Source organism: Syngnathus typhle, linkage group LG8 (genome assembly GCF_033458585.1).
Source record: "Syngnathus typhle isolate RoL2023-S1 ecotype Sweden linkage group LG8, RoL_Styp_1.0, whole genome shotgun sequence".
Taxonomy (NCBI): domain Eukaryota; kingdom Metazoa; phylum Chordata; class Actinopteri; order Syngnathiformes; family Syngnathidae; genus Syngnathus; species Syngnathus typhle.
The window spans coordinates 4,761,414-4,774,809 of NC_083745.1; the positions used below are offsets into that span (position 1 = coordinate 4,761,414).

General features: G+C 43.1%; 1 protein-coding gene across 1 annotated transcript; it reads left to right on the forward strand.

Annotated features, from left to right (window-relative positions):
- The first annotated feature begins 4,830 nt into the window (after positions 1 to 4,830).
- oprm1 (opioid receptor, mu 1) lies at positions 4,831 to 13,129 on the forward strand. The gene is made up of 6 exons (XM_061285814.1): positions 4,831 to 5,134; positions 10,114 to 10,463; positions 10,649 to 10,824; positions 11,051 to 11,229; positions 11,333 to 11,516; positions 11,722 to 13,129. Exons 1-6 carry the CDS (start codon positions 4,893 to 4,895, stop codon positions 11,725 to 11,727), a joined length of 1,137 nt encoding a protein of 378 aa, XP_061141798.1. The 5' UTR covers positions 4,831 to 4,892; the 3' UTR covers positions 11,728 to 13,129.
- The last annotated feature ends 267 nt before the right edge of the window (positions 13,130 to 13,396 follow it).

A 13,396-nucleotide genomic window follows, 5' to 3' on the forward strand; every position in this document is an offset into this window, starting at 1 on the left:
TCTGTGGGTGGAAAAGCAAGTGATTGTGAAGCTGTGAGAAGATATTCACCTAACTCCAAAAGTGATGACTGGAAAAGAAGAAAAACAGTGAAGTCAGTGGCTTCACTGTTCTAATACTTATGCAGGGGAACTGTTGTGTCTATTCCCTGAAGAATTGGAATCAGTGTTCCAATACTTTTGGAAGTACACCAAGCGACTGTGTCTTTTGCCCCAGAGAAGGTCACAGGGAGGATTTAGCTTTCCAGTCTGACGGAAAATTGATGAGGCAAAACACGAGCGTCTCATTGCAAGTAAGCTTCTTCTCCACTTTTTTCCCTTCCCAATTCAGCGGCCAATAATGCAAGCCTTGACCTTGACTTCTAATTTGATTCTGCCATTTGTGCAATAGTGGCATTGGTGCCATGAATATTTTGAGCGTGGCTGCCTGAACAAAATTGGAGAGTTCAAGCAGGGCCTCTTAAGTGTGATGTAATAACTATGCCAACCAAATTTCATGTTACATTTGAATGACTACTCTCACCAATTGTTTGTTTTTTAGGGTTGGAGAAAAAAAACAAGAAATCCAAAAGACTCTAAAGTCCTCACCAGTACTCGAGAATCGAGATTATAGTAAAACCTGACATGAGAAGCTTTCCTTCACCTGGCTGTCACTTCTCTTTCAAGCCTCCTCCATTTGAGAAGCGGCGTCTCCTGTCTGTAATTAAAGACAGCTAATTAAAAGCGTTCCCATGTGCCCACTCGGCGCTGTGACGGCGTGCCGCACCGGCGGGAGCCCACGCCAGACAGTAGCTGCAATCACGAGTGCATTTAGTTGATGGCAGGTTAAGAAAGGGCTCTGTAAAGTAAATATCTGGCAATTGGAGAGCTGCTATCAAAACAACAACAAAAAAACGGAGTCATAGTAACTGTACTCCAGGTACACTCATCCCACAAAAAAACCTCAAAAGGTAATAATTAATCGTTTTTTAGGTACTCATTACTAATTTCACTGCTCCCGGAAGGATTTTGTCCCTACTGTAAACAAGGGAGACTCAGTTGATTCATTTGCTCACACGCTCGAGTGAATGAACTTACATCAGACTCGGACGAGTCGTTTGAATCAATCGACTGGGTCAAGCTAGGTGACTGCCGGAAACACTGCTGACTCAGATGAATCGTTTGAATCGATTCAATGAGTAAGCAGACTCATAAAATTAAAAAAAAAGATTCGGTTGATTCACTTAAATTAGTCAACACACTGACTCGAGTGAGTGGACTGCAGACTGACTCAAGCAAACCAGATGACTTTAATGAGTGACTCAAAGACAGAAAAGAAATTAAAGAAAAATCTTGTACTTCATTCTGATTTTATGAAATAAGCACTTCAATGATGGAATAAATTAGCAGAGGCACTTTACTTTGTTTTGGAGGCCAATTGTCATTGTTTGGTTCACTCAAGTGTGTGACTAATTCTGCAGAGAGCAGAACACAGCGTGACAACAATGGCGCCGCAAATGGCCTCTTCTATCATCAACACTGTTGATTAATGCCAACAAAACAAACAGCGCAAAAAATATAGAATCTTTTCATGAGAGTTAGTTTTTATTCCGTTTGAACTTTTGTTTTGAATGAGACAATAAATACAAGGATATAGTCATAATATTATATCCTTACTATATCAAGCTATCTTTTACGCGATTCACATTATTTCCAATTATATTGCCATATGACCACAATCAAAACTTTTACTTAGGAATCTGTTTGCCCTTATCAGATGAAAAGTGTGTTTAATCACATCATAAATGAAAAGGCGGGAGTGGAACATGCTGATCTTAATTAAGAGCGTCCTTGGTGCTCGGCGGCCACAACACACACAAAGGTCAGTCAACAAAAGCCATTAAGACAGAACGCAGGCCACGGAATCTTCTTTAGTGCGTGCGTGTGTGCACAATCACAGGAAATGGGGGGGGGGGGGGGATCCAAACAGGGTAAATTTGATGCTCAACAGATTTTCCATTTCAAAGGCTATAAAAAAAAAAAAAAGATATTAGTGATTAAAGGTAACAATAATGGCGCATCTTCCTGGAGGAGGATAATGAAACATTGTATTGAAGTATGTGATAATGAAATTACTCTCAAAGCTTTCACGCCTTTGCATACATCATCATCATCGGCCATTTACTGAATATGACACAGCAGTCATGTGTGGTAGTTAATTTTGTTGAAGTTGGGGCCATGATATGTGTTAGCGAGGGCGGTTTGAGCATGTAAATGTACACATTTGTTGCATTAATTTACTCCAGCTGCTTCTTGTCATCTCTCCATGTTTATGTCACTTTCACATGTCCTTTTTTTGCCCATAGTATGAGATGGCTGCACACATTCGCACACGCACTTCCTCAAATGAGAGTTTACTCGTCATATTGAATGAATATAAACATTTTCGTTTGTGTACTTACGGATGACTTTGACAAAACGCTGCAAGGCCATCAGCGGAATTGCAAGTGATGCATGTGTGCGTTTGCCTTTGTGTGTGTATGAGTGCACATCCGTGCAAGTGCTATCAGCACGGGACATGTGGCTTGAATATTTTCCGACGCGTTGAGTCATTCGTCACAAACTGCTGTGTGTGTGTGTGTGTATATATATATATATATATATATATATATATATATATATATATATACATACACCATGGTAACCTAGACATAATAAAGTAACCAATGACAAGACGTGACATAGCATAATATGAGCATTATGCTTTATTCTCATTGGCATAACCATAATGTGTAATATTTTTGATGTATGAGTAAACTGTATTGAAGATAATGAAAAAGGTAGTAATGTGACATTATAACTGGGTATTATTAGCATGTAATAAATTCATATTTGTAGTCGCCCTTTCAATAGCTGAAAAAAAAACAAAATTAGGTTGTGATTAATTCGCTTATGGAACAGGCTGTTTCGTACTAACAATTATGAAATATGTCTGTGGGATATAATTAACACTGATTTTCCATCACCGTGGTAAATTACACAGTGCATTGATAGTAATCACGACCACATCAAATGCGGAGCGAGAGAGGAACCTGCGCCAGGATGACAAAGCGTGATGAGATAAAGAATTTTTTTGTTTTTGTTTCATGATGGTAAATAATGAGGTGTGTTTTTGGGTGTGTTACTGGCCTATGCACAAGAATGTCAAAATCAATTTTTTATATATAATTTTGGGAGTACTACAAATATCTGTCACGCTTTATTGTTGAGGTGAAATTTTGACAATTTGAACAATTTCAAATGTCAAAAAAAAAAAGGCGTCTAAACGATTACCTGACCATCAAAAATAATATTTTTGATTATCACATACTGAATAAACATCAACTACTAGATAAAAAACGATTGTGACTATAAAATGTGACATTGGTGAAGGGAAACGGCCAATTGGTTGATTAATTAACCAAAGCTCTTTTTCTCACACTCAATTAGACAAACTGGATTTAGTCTTTACTGATTTATTGTCAGTCAGACAATGATCTTAACTACAGCATACTGGTATAACAGGGTGAGCTAACTATTGTGACGAGTTAACAAGCATCATGCCACATGGCACACACATTACAATGATTACCTGTGGAGCACACGTTGCAACTATTAAAGGAGGCGTCGCCACGGCAACAGGGGATGGAAAGACCCCACTTGATCCAAATGAGATAGCTGTGATGTCTCTTTTTGCCCTGAAATGAAAAAGTGGTTCATAATGAATAGAATTCATCGCAATTAAGCGTATTAACAGCGTATGGCCGATGTCGACGGTCCCCGTCCTTCTCTTTGATTAAAAGCTCTAAATCTGCTCAAAATCACCCAGCCACGACAGGACAGGAGCTAATCCGTCCCACTAAGTGGAACCTCTCGCTCCGAGGCGTCAGTAAATCAAGCAGCTAGCTTCTGAAAGTTATTTATTAGCTCCAATCCCACCTTTTTTTTTTTTTTTAGATGGTGAAACTATCTCTGAAAAGGTCAGCGGTTCTTGTTTACTGTGTTTACGTTCAAATGCTGGTCAAAATATTTTTGACAGCTCTTTTACTGTCAAATTTCAAAATATTATTTTTAGCATTTACACTTTGACTGTGAGTGTGCAAGTGTGACGAAATTGTATTTCCACCCTGACAGGCTCCTTTTAGTATTCACTCCATCAAGCGCACTTGCATTCAAGGGAGCTTGTTTAAAAGAAAGGGACAGCTCCAATCCATGCTGCCGCTTTGACTTTCACCTCGGAAATCGATCAGCTTTGTTTTGCTTGTCTTAATTTAATTGGACAAAGCGTAAATATGCATCAATGTCACGGAGGACTGGCGCCGCTTGTCGGGTCGGGTGCAGACATGCCTGCGGCGCACTTAATAGGTCCCCATCACCCCGTTTGGGACTCTTGTGCCTCGTAATGGGGCAAGGAGGGACATTATCTTGATTAGAATCGATCCCGATTGGATTTACATTACGGGCTGCATTCTCACACTCGCCGCGTGCAGGCTGGCAAATGAAAACAACCGACATGATAGCAACAAATCAATCTAATAATCACAAGTGCGGCAAATGAATTTACGATGTGTGTTGGGTCATGTTAAAGTTGATATGACATCTTATATTTCAGATTGAAGGCAAATGCAAAATATGGATAAAACTCTATTGAGAAGAAGGTGAGAGTAAATTCAAGGATGGGAAGAACCTGAATAAAGAAAAGGAGAGAAGACGCAAAGGGGGGGGGGGGGCATCTCTCCCTTTATTCCCCCCACCCCACCCCCACCCCCGCCTGCCTCACTCCAACCAGTCCTCTTCCCTTTAGTCCCTCACATCCTCCACTTTGGACCGCAAGCATTTTCCCCTTCCTCCACTCTGCGCTCTTCTTTTTAAGAACCATGGAAAGCGCATCAGGCAACCTCTCAGATGCGGATTACCGGAGCCAAATGGCCGCCTTTTACAACAACAGCGGCTTGTGCTCCAACGGCAGCGGGTGCGACGGGGAGCGCGACCCGGGTGGTGAAGCGGACTACAGCGACGCCAACCCGGTCATCATCGCCATCGTCATCACGGCGGTTTATTCCGTCGTGTGCGTGGTGGGGCTAGTGGGCAACGTGCTGGTCATGTATATCATCGTCAGGTACGCACACGCACGCACGCGCGCGCGCGTCACTTCCAACGCGTAAAGTGTGCGCTTCCTCTTGTTTGTTTGAAGCTCATGCGTAAAACTCACTGGGAGTTGCGCGCCGACAGGACGGGGAAGCATGCCAGCGACCTCGCTACTGGTTCGAGGACACGCGGGTCGTCAAAATTGCACATTTTAAAGCAGCGCAAAGGGGCAGACCTCCGCCAAGGCGAAAGTGACAACTCTCGCAGTCGCGCAAATTGACGTCACAGACTAAACTTCCGCTCAGCAAGAGTCCATTTTTAAATGACTTGAGCTTATTTTTTTTGCTATAGTTATTCAGTAAAAGATGTGTTGCCAAAAGCTCAGTTCAGCGAGCAACCACATTTTGTACAGTCCACATCACGTGCTAGACCTCAGTTCAGTGAGTTATCATTTCGCAATAACACTTTTTTCCAAAGCAAAGTCCCTCTTTGGCCTCTTAGGGAGGTTCAAATGTTCCTTCAAACATGTCCAGCGCGGTTCAATTGTGAAACAGATCATTTCAGTGTCAATACACTTTGCCTGTAGAGGTTCCATTGTATTCTTTTAAATAGGATGTCATTTGAACGTTTACGACTTCATTAGCTGGGCTATAAAGTTGGCAGATAGCTTTTCCCGCTATCATGAACACACTTCACCATGTGTCTCCGCACAAACACACACACAGTTGTCGATTGGAATCCGCACCAACGCTTCTTTCATTATGGCGGTGGGCGCGTCGAGTGGCAGGTGGGCGGACCTGAGTGTGTTCCCACAAGGCTTGAGTGATGGCCTCCTAAATGTCCTCCATCCTCATCCTTTAGCTGCTTTGCTGAGCTTTGCAACAAGTCAGAAGCTTTACAAGATCCTCATCTGGGTTTGCAAACATCACTGCGCTCGCTTTATCTTAAAACGGCTCGCTGCTTTGTTTGCGCTGCGTCATGACGCCTCACTTAGCTGAAAAAGGTGAGTGAAGAATAAAAAGCATAGGGACTTTTATATAATATATATAGAATTTCTTTCCACACACATTTGCCTCACCAGCAGCTCATGCACCTGCCAAATTAACTTGGTGTAATCTGCCGCCACGCAGATTTACGCTGCACGCCAGCCAGCCAAAAAACAGGGCCCCCAGACGAAAAGTTGGACACAAACAACTTTGTAAAGTGATCACATGTCCACATGAATCCTCACAGCAGTTTAGTCATCAAAAAGGTTTCCCGCCCATTACAGCATTCGATAAATAAAGGATGTGTGCTAATGTGGGACATATCCTCTTTGTCCTTTTTTCTCTCACGCTCTTCTACAATCAGTGTTAACAGCGCTAATGGTCCATTGACAACAATTCCTTCGGATGAAAGAAAAAAAAAAAAAAGTCATGTGCTCTCCATCCTCACTTTTATGCTAGTGGTCTCGGATGCAATTTGGCCAGATTATATTGAAACGGAAGCGGGTGAGTAAGGTGTTCCCGTGGCAACCCCTCAGGTCATAAAGAGTAACGATTGCCTTCTCGCTCTTCATCTCCTCCTACTTCCTCTCGTGCTCGTCCGCAAACTTCTTTGCGAGTGAGCCTTGAGTATACCTATAGATATATAAAAATCTGATTTACTTATGTGCTAATTTGGCGTGGGGTTTCTTGTTACCATGGAAACAGCGGAAAGTATTTTGAAAGAGTGCAAGATTCTTGAGCTCCTCGTTACTTCTGAAATATCATCGTGGAGCCGTCACTGTCTAGCGCAAGTCTAAAATATGACGGCTATTGCAGTCATAATCCCGTTTGAAAGTTCCAAACGCACGGTGGGAGTAAGAAGTCAGTGTCACTGGTCCTACTTCTCTTGGGAGTGGTCGATTAAAAGCACAGCTGTTGGGAAAACATCTAAAGCGGTGTCGTGCGGCACGCTACATCGTTGCCAAAGCTCTAATGGGAAGTGCCATTAAGATGCTCATGTGACTAATTCTGTCGAATTTTGCACTAAATACATTTTTGGATTAGTTGTTGTTGTTATGACTGATCTGTGTGAGTTCTGCCTAGCAACAAGGGCCAAAAGCAGGAGACAATTTGAAGAATTATATCAGCAATTTTGGAAATTAGTCTACCCAGGACTCTGACGCGTGTTTTTGTCCAGAGTAAAAAGCCTCATCTGCGCCACTCGTGTGCGTCATTCTCGTGAAGCGATCGTAGGAGGTCAAGGTGCACAACCTATAGCTGTTTTCTTCACGTGCGCTTTGTTACCGTGGCAACAAGCACTCCCCAGCGATTTCTACTGACTGCGATTTCAGTTATTCGCTTGGAAGAGGGCAGTGTAGCAAAATGCTCGGCAGCGTTTCAGCCATTCGTGGCCAACCGTGTCGGATCATGCCAATTCTTTTGATTTAGGGCTTGGCGTCAATGAGTGCTGGGCGGAAATGAGCTTTTGATAGATTTCGCTATGGTTTAGTGAAACCAAGCTTGAGTTTTGTAGCCGGCGTCATGCTGCAGGGCTGATTTTCTCTGGCTGGAACTGTCGAAAGGAAATATGTAGCTGTCAGTGTGAGCACTTCAGGCTTGAGCTAAGAAGCAAAAAAAAAACGTGATCACATGCGTGGCAACGTCGACTCCAGAAACATTGTTGTCCACACAAGGCGTCTCACATATGTTATATACGCTAAACATGCTAATGGAACGACAAATCGCTTTTCGCAGCATGGGACACTGTCTAATTTGCTGACTTTTTCATTAGATACCTCGGACCCGGGCACATCTCGTCACTTAAGGGACAATAACGAATTAAATAGAAACCTACACGGTTGGCCCGTGGCTCGCAGAACCTCCACGATCCGTCAGAGCCGCTCGGGGTGCGCGGAAACTGTTAGCGGCGGAGAGAAAATATGATAACAGCAGCAGCAGCGCTCTTTCTCAGGCTCATGACAAATGATGTTTAGCTCGCTGCATAACAGCAGTTCGCTAGATTAATGGGGCGCCGCCGCAAGATGTTGTGCTCAAGTGGCTTTGTGGGAATTACTCCATGATGGCATCCGCGTCGAGGTCAATCAAAGGGACTTCATGTGAAGGTCCTCAAGTCAAGTCAAGTTTATTTATATAGCCCTAAATCACAGGCAAGTCTCAAAGGGCTTCAGATATACAAAAAAAAAAGAATTGACAATTATTCTCAAACCTCCCCTGATCTTAAACTCCCAGGAGGGCAAAGAAAAACTCAAAAACTCTGAAAGCCAAAGAGGTTATTAAAAAACGGAATAGTTTTTTTTTCTTTTCTCATATATTATCATTAATGAGGCTACAAAGGGAGTTTCTATTTTTGTAAAGGTGTTTTTCCTCTCCATGATTCAAACTCCCTCGTAAATAATCCTTGCTTTGGCTAATTAGTGTGCACGCGTACCTAACGTTGTTACTGGTGCCGCGACATTAGCAAACCCCCCGCGTTTGTTTTCGCAATATAGTGGCAAAACTTGTAATGCCATCATTTGGCTCATTGTGCTCGTATTTTCATAGCGTCGCTACCCAGGAGTATTCATTTATTAACAATGTTTGTTATTGGGATTTTTCTCTGGCTTGTTAACAAATTCCTCCGAGCATTAATATCTCACGCTGGATGGCATCGAGACAAACAATAACTAAATATTCTGTCTTTTCTAACCGCCGTCCTTAAATTATTTGTTCGTTTGCTTGAGCTCGCCTCAGCCCCTGGCTTAAGAATTAATTTCACACTTGAGGACTCAATAACGAAGCGGCTTTCCTTAGTAAATAAGCCACGCTGGCCGTTCCATCTGTGTGACACTGTTAAGAAGCGCTGCTGTGTTGTGGCATTTTGCCCAAAAGACGCCACTTGTAAGCTCTTTTAAGGCAAAATATACACAGCAAAAATAAATATATGGCACTTTATTTCATCTTCCAACTCTTTTTGGGTCAAGGCTCTCTTCAGTACCAACTGGGCCTTTGATTTGATGGCACATCGTGTATCTGTAGGTTAAAGAGTGGAGGATAAATTTTGGCACACGCAAGGTTTTAAATGAACATGTACTGACCTGTATCGACCCGTTGCTTAAAATCAATAGTGTTCTTGCTGGGGGAAAAAGAAGTCTTAAAAGTTTTTCAGAACATTGCTCATCTGGAACGGTGAGGCCCGTAATGGCACATAAAAAAAAACAAACATCCCTCCTGCCGCTCTGTGTCACGCGACTCGGCTAACCGTCCCCGGACCAATAAAGCCGGGAAATGACGAGCCTGGCAAGCTGTCAGTGTTGCAGTTAATTAGAATTTAATGAACAAACGTCATCATGGACACTTGTTAAGAGGATTTGGGATTATTGGGAATATAAAAACAAGGAGGAGAAGACAGACTTCTATCAAAGTCAAACTCAAAGTCTGCTTTATTGTCAATTTCTTCACATGCCAAGACACACAAAGAAATCGAAATTACGTTCCCACTATCCCACGGTGACAAGACATAGCACACAATATACATACAAGTAAACAACACAAAAAAATAAAAACAAGAAGGCACAAACAATGAGTAAATAAGAGTGATGAATAAATAATAAATAAACAAATAACATAATAAATAAGAGGAGCAAAAATGGAACAAGTGTGCATACAGCAGACATCCATCCATCCATCCATCCATCCACGGCTCAGTTATGAAACCATTATTTAAGCCGTGAAGTGTTAAATTCGAAAGCTTTATCTTTCTTTCACACCCGCCGCCTCTGAAAGTGTTTTTCCTCACTCTCTCCAGACCTACAATTCTCTTGCTTTTCATCATTTCGTCGAAAAAGAATCCTGGAATGGAAAGAGGAACTGCAATTGTTGTACTCTCGCTATTAAAAAACCCCAAGATGAGACTTTTGAGTGCACTTTCAAACAGTAGGAAAGGAAATTGAAAGAAAACTCTTTCTTAGGTCCCTTAAAAACCTGGTAATTCAGGCTCATCGTAGTAACAAGGCAGACTCTGATTTCCAATTTTGTTTGCGGGCAGGTACACTAAAATGAAGACGGCCACCAACATCTACATCTTCAACCTGGCTCTGGCCGACGCGCTGGTCACCAGCACGCTGCCCTTCCAGAACGTCAACTACCTGATGGGCACATGGCCCTTCGGCGACATCCTGTGCAAGATGGTCATGTCCATCGACTACTACAACATGTTCACGTCCATCTTCACGCTCACCACCATGAGCATCGACCGCTACGTGGCCGTGTGCCACCCGGTCAAGGCGCTAGACTTCCGAACGCCCCGCAACGCCAAGATCGTCAACGTGTGCAACTGGATCCTGTCGTCCGCCATCGGCCTGCCCGTCATGTTCATGGCCTCCACTGTCGTCAATCGTGAGTCTGACTTGACTAAACGGCTCCCTAATAATGTGTCTTTTTATCTTTTGAGGCTTCAACTCATTTTATTTTGCACTGAAGAAGACCGCCTAGTTTTAGTCCTAAACAGCAAACCAACAGATGGACAAACATGGCGCCAAAACGAAAAGCAAACAACATGTCCTGTGATTTGGACTTTATAGCCTCGAGCATCGTGGACTGCAAGCTGATCTTCCCGCACCCGTCGTGGTACTGGGACATCCTGCTCAAGATCTGCGTGTTCATCTTTGCCTTCGTCATGCCCGTGCTCATCATCACCGTGTGCTACGGCCTGATGGTGCTGCGCCTCAAAAGCGTGCGCATGCTGTCAGGCTCGCAGGTGCCCTGGCCGCTCGCTTGTTAGAATGCATGAGATAAAGTCCTAATTGATTTCAAGGAGCTGTGCTCCATTGTGATCTTAATTAAAAAAAAAAAAAAAAAAAAGCTAAGTAGAATCAAGTGGCAACCATATTGATTTTGTAAATATTCACTTTGCAGTGACAGAAACAAAATATGCGGGAAAGGTTTCAAACGTTACGATGCTAATTGGTGTCATTTGGTGCCAGGAGAAAGACCGAAACCTGCGTCGCATCACCCGCATGGTGCTGGTGGTGGTGGCCGTCTTCATCGTGTGCTGGACGCCCATCCACATCTTTGTCATCATTATCGCCCTGATCAACATCTCCAGCTCCACCTTGCAGACCGTCACCTGGCACTTTTGCATCGCCCTGGGCTACACCAACAGGTACCGGCCACTAAACCCGCCAATGCCATGCCGCCATTTATGGACGCCATTTATGGACGCCATTTATGGACGCCATTTATGGACTCATGTTGCACACTTGCAGCAGTCTGAACCCGGTGCTTTACGGCTATCTGGACGAGAACTTCAAGCGCTGTTTCCGCGAGTTCTGCTCATCGAGCCCCTCGCTAATGGAGATGCAGAACTCCACCCGGGTGGGCGTGGTCGGACGCAAGGCCCCACAGCGCGAGCCCAACACCGCACAGTCGGGAGACAGGTCCAATCAGCAGGTATGGTGGAGCTAGTCAGCTCCCCAAGTCCTATGTTGCTGTAGCAAAAATCGAGTTTGCATTCAATTTCAAGCTACACACAGCTAACAATAATGCTAGCACGACAAATAGATAAATACAAATATAAATAACCACATTCGTTTTGGGAACGATGCTGTTACTTGAAGGTGCTTTAAAGCGGCGGCCATTTTGTGTCTGTCGATAGGTATGACTAGCCGTGGAGGAGGAGTCCGTTGACTACCACTGCCAAGGTGGCGGCGCCAACGACGACCTCATCTCGGAAGTCACCCAAGTCACCACAGGGCTCTGATTACGAACGCACTCGAGCCGATACACACCTACACACAGACGGCGAGGCAAAACGTTACAAGTCGGCAAATGGCGCAGGACCAATTGGAAATCAAGTGTGTGTGCAGCATGAACAAAAAGAATGCTGATGAGATTATTATTATTATTATCATTATTATTGATAGCTCGTCAAAGTAAATATCTAGAACGAGCTCAATTGATTTTCATTGAGTTGCCGCACCTAATGTTCTGACCCCGGAAATGCTTTTTGGCCCATTTTCTGCAGCAGCAGTCACATGCTTATTTTCCTGGCTGCTTGATGTTTGCACGGCGGCAAATTGTTGATTTTATCTGTTACACGCTCACTTGCACACACACACACACACACACAAACTGATAGGTTTCCAACCTGTGCCTGGACTGAGACGGCAGACGGGCTCTGGACATCGTCTCTTAAACTATAAAGGGGATCTAACGATGTGTGTTTATGACGCCGCCGCCCCGTTAATTTACACATTTTAACGGCACCGGCCTGGCGGCCATGTCGGAGGCTCACTCGATGTATTTTCAACACGGGAATGTTCTCTGCTGTACGTATTGCTGCTGCTATTGCTTTGGTGTCTGTCTTACGTTTTCTTGCCTGGTTGACAAAAAATGAGGATGGACAGATTTCTGTGTGAAACCATATTTGGTATAGCAGGAAAATACTTTCTCTCTCTACAACTTCAAGCTACTCCCTTTCACGTCTATGATGCCTTCGAACCCAAACGCATTGGGAGGAATTGAAACGACTGTGCTGTATCACCATCAGAAACGCCATCTTGCGACGGCAAACGAATGTGACTCTGTGGGAAAATAAATGTTGGCGACAACGCACCGAAACTTAATGAAAGAACACCGCGGTGCCATTGTTAGATCATCTTACGCGACTCGATTCAAGGGCCGAGCGCTGCGCTCGCCAGCTGTCTTTTCCACTGTCGTTGTAAAACTCGATATTCCGTGTGCCGCCATTTTATTTTCAATACAAAGATAAATTGAGCCACTGAGACCGAGCAAGGACTAAGATTTAGTCTAGAACGAAAGTGCATCGTCCTTCTACTGTGTCATATCAACTGTTCTTCAAATTGTATATTGATAAAACTCACAATTAATATATAAATACATTAATGTCCTTGCTGTATATTCAAATTGTATATTGATAAAACGCACAAATAATATAAATAAATAAGTCATATAAATAATATATAAACATACGAATGTCCTTGCTGTTATTGTCTTGTATGTATTGTATAGATCCCTCTGGCGTTGTGTAAATGTGTATACATTTGAAATTACAATAAAAGTTTGTTGGACTTTGCTGCTTTGTCCAACCACAACGATGATTACATGACAATTTGTTAGTAGACATGAAATTCACTTTTACAGGACATCTAATTTGGCATCGTATTGCAAGTATTTCCATAAAAAAAATCATATGAAGAGTAGAAAATGCAAAGCAAATCAGACATTTAAAATCCTTCAAACTAGGGTTTAATTCAACAAGAGGTTAGTTCATCTTCAGCTCTTATCGTTTGTGATGTGATGATTTAATT

Excerpts from the sequence above, each read along its gene's own strand:
- oprm1 (XM_061285814.1), top strand. The coding sequence starts at position 4,893 with ATGGAAAGCGCATCAGGCAACCTCTCAGATGCGGATTACCGGAGCCAA. Across the intron at positions 5,135-10,113 it reads GTCATGTATATCATCGTCAG|GTACACTAAAATGAAGACGG; the intron begins GTACGCACACGC and ends GTTTGCGGGCAG. Across the intron at positions 11,230-11,332 it reads GCCCTGGGCTACACCAACAG|CAGTCTGAACCCGGTGCTTT; the intron begins GTACCGGCCACT and ends GCACACTTGCAG.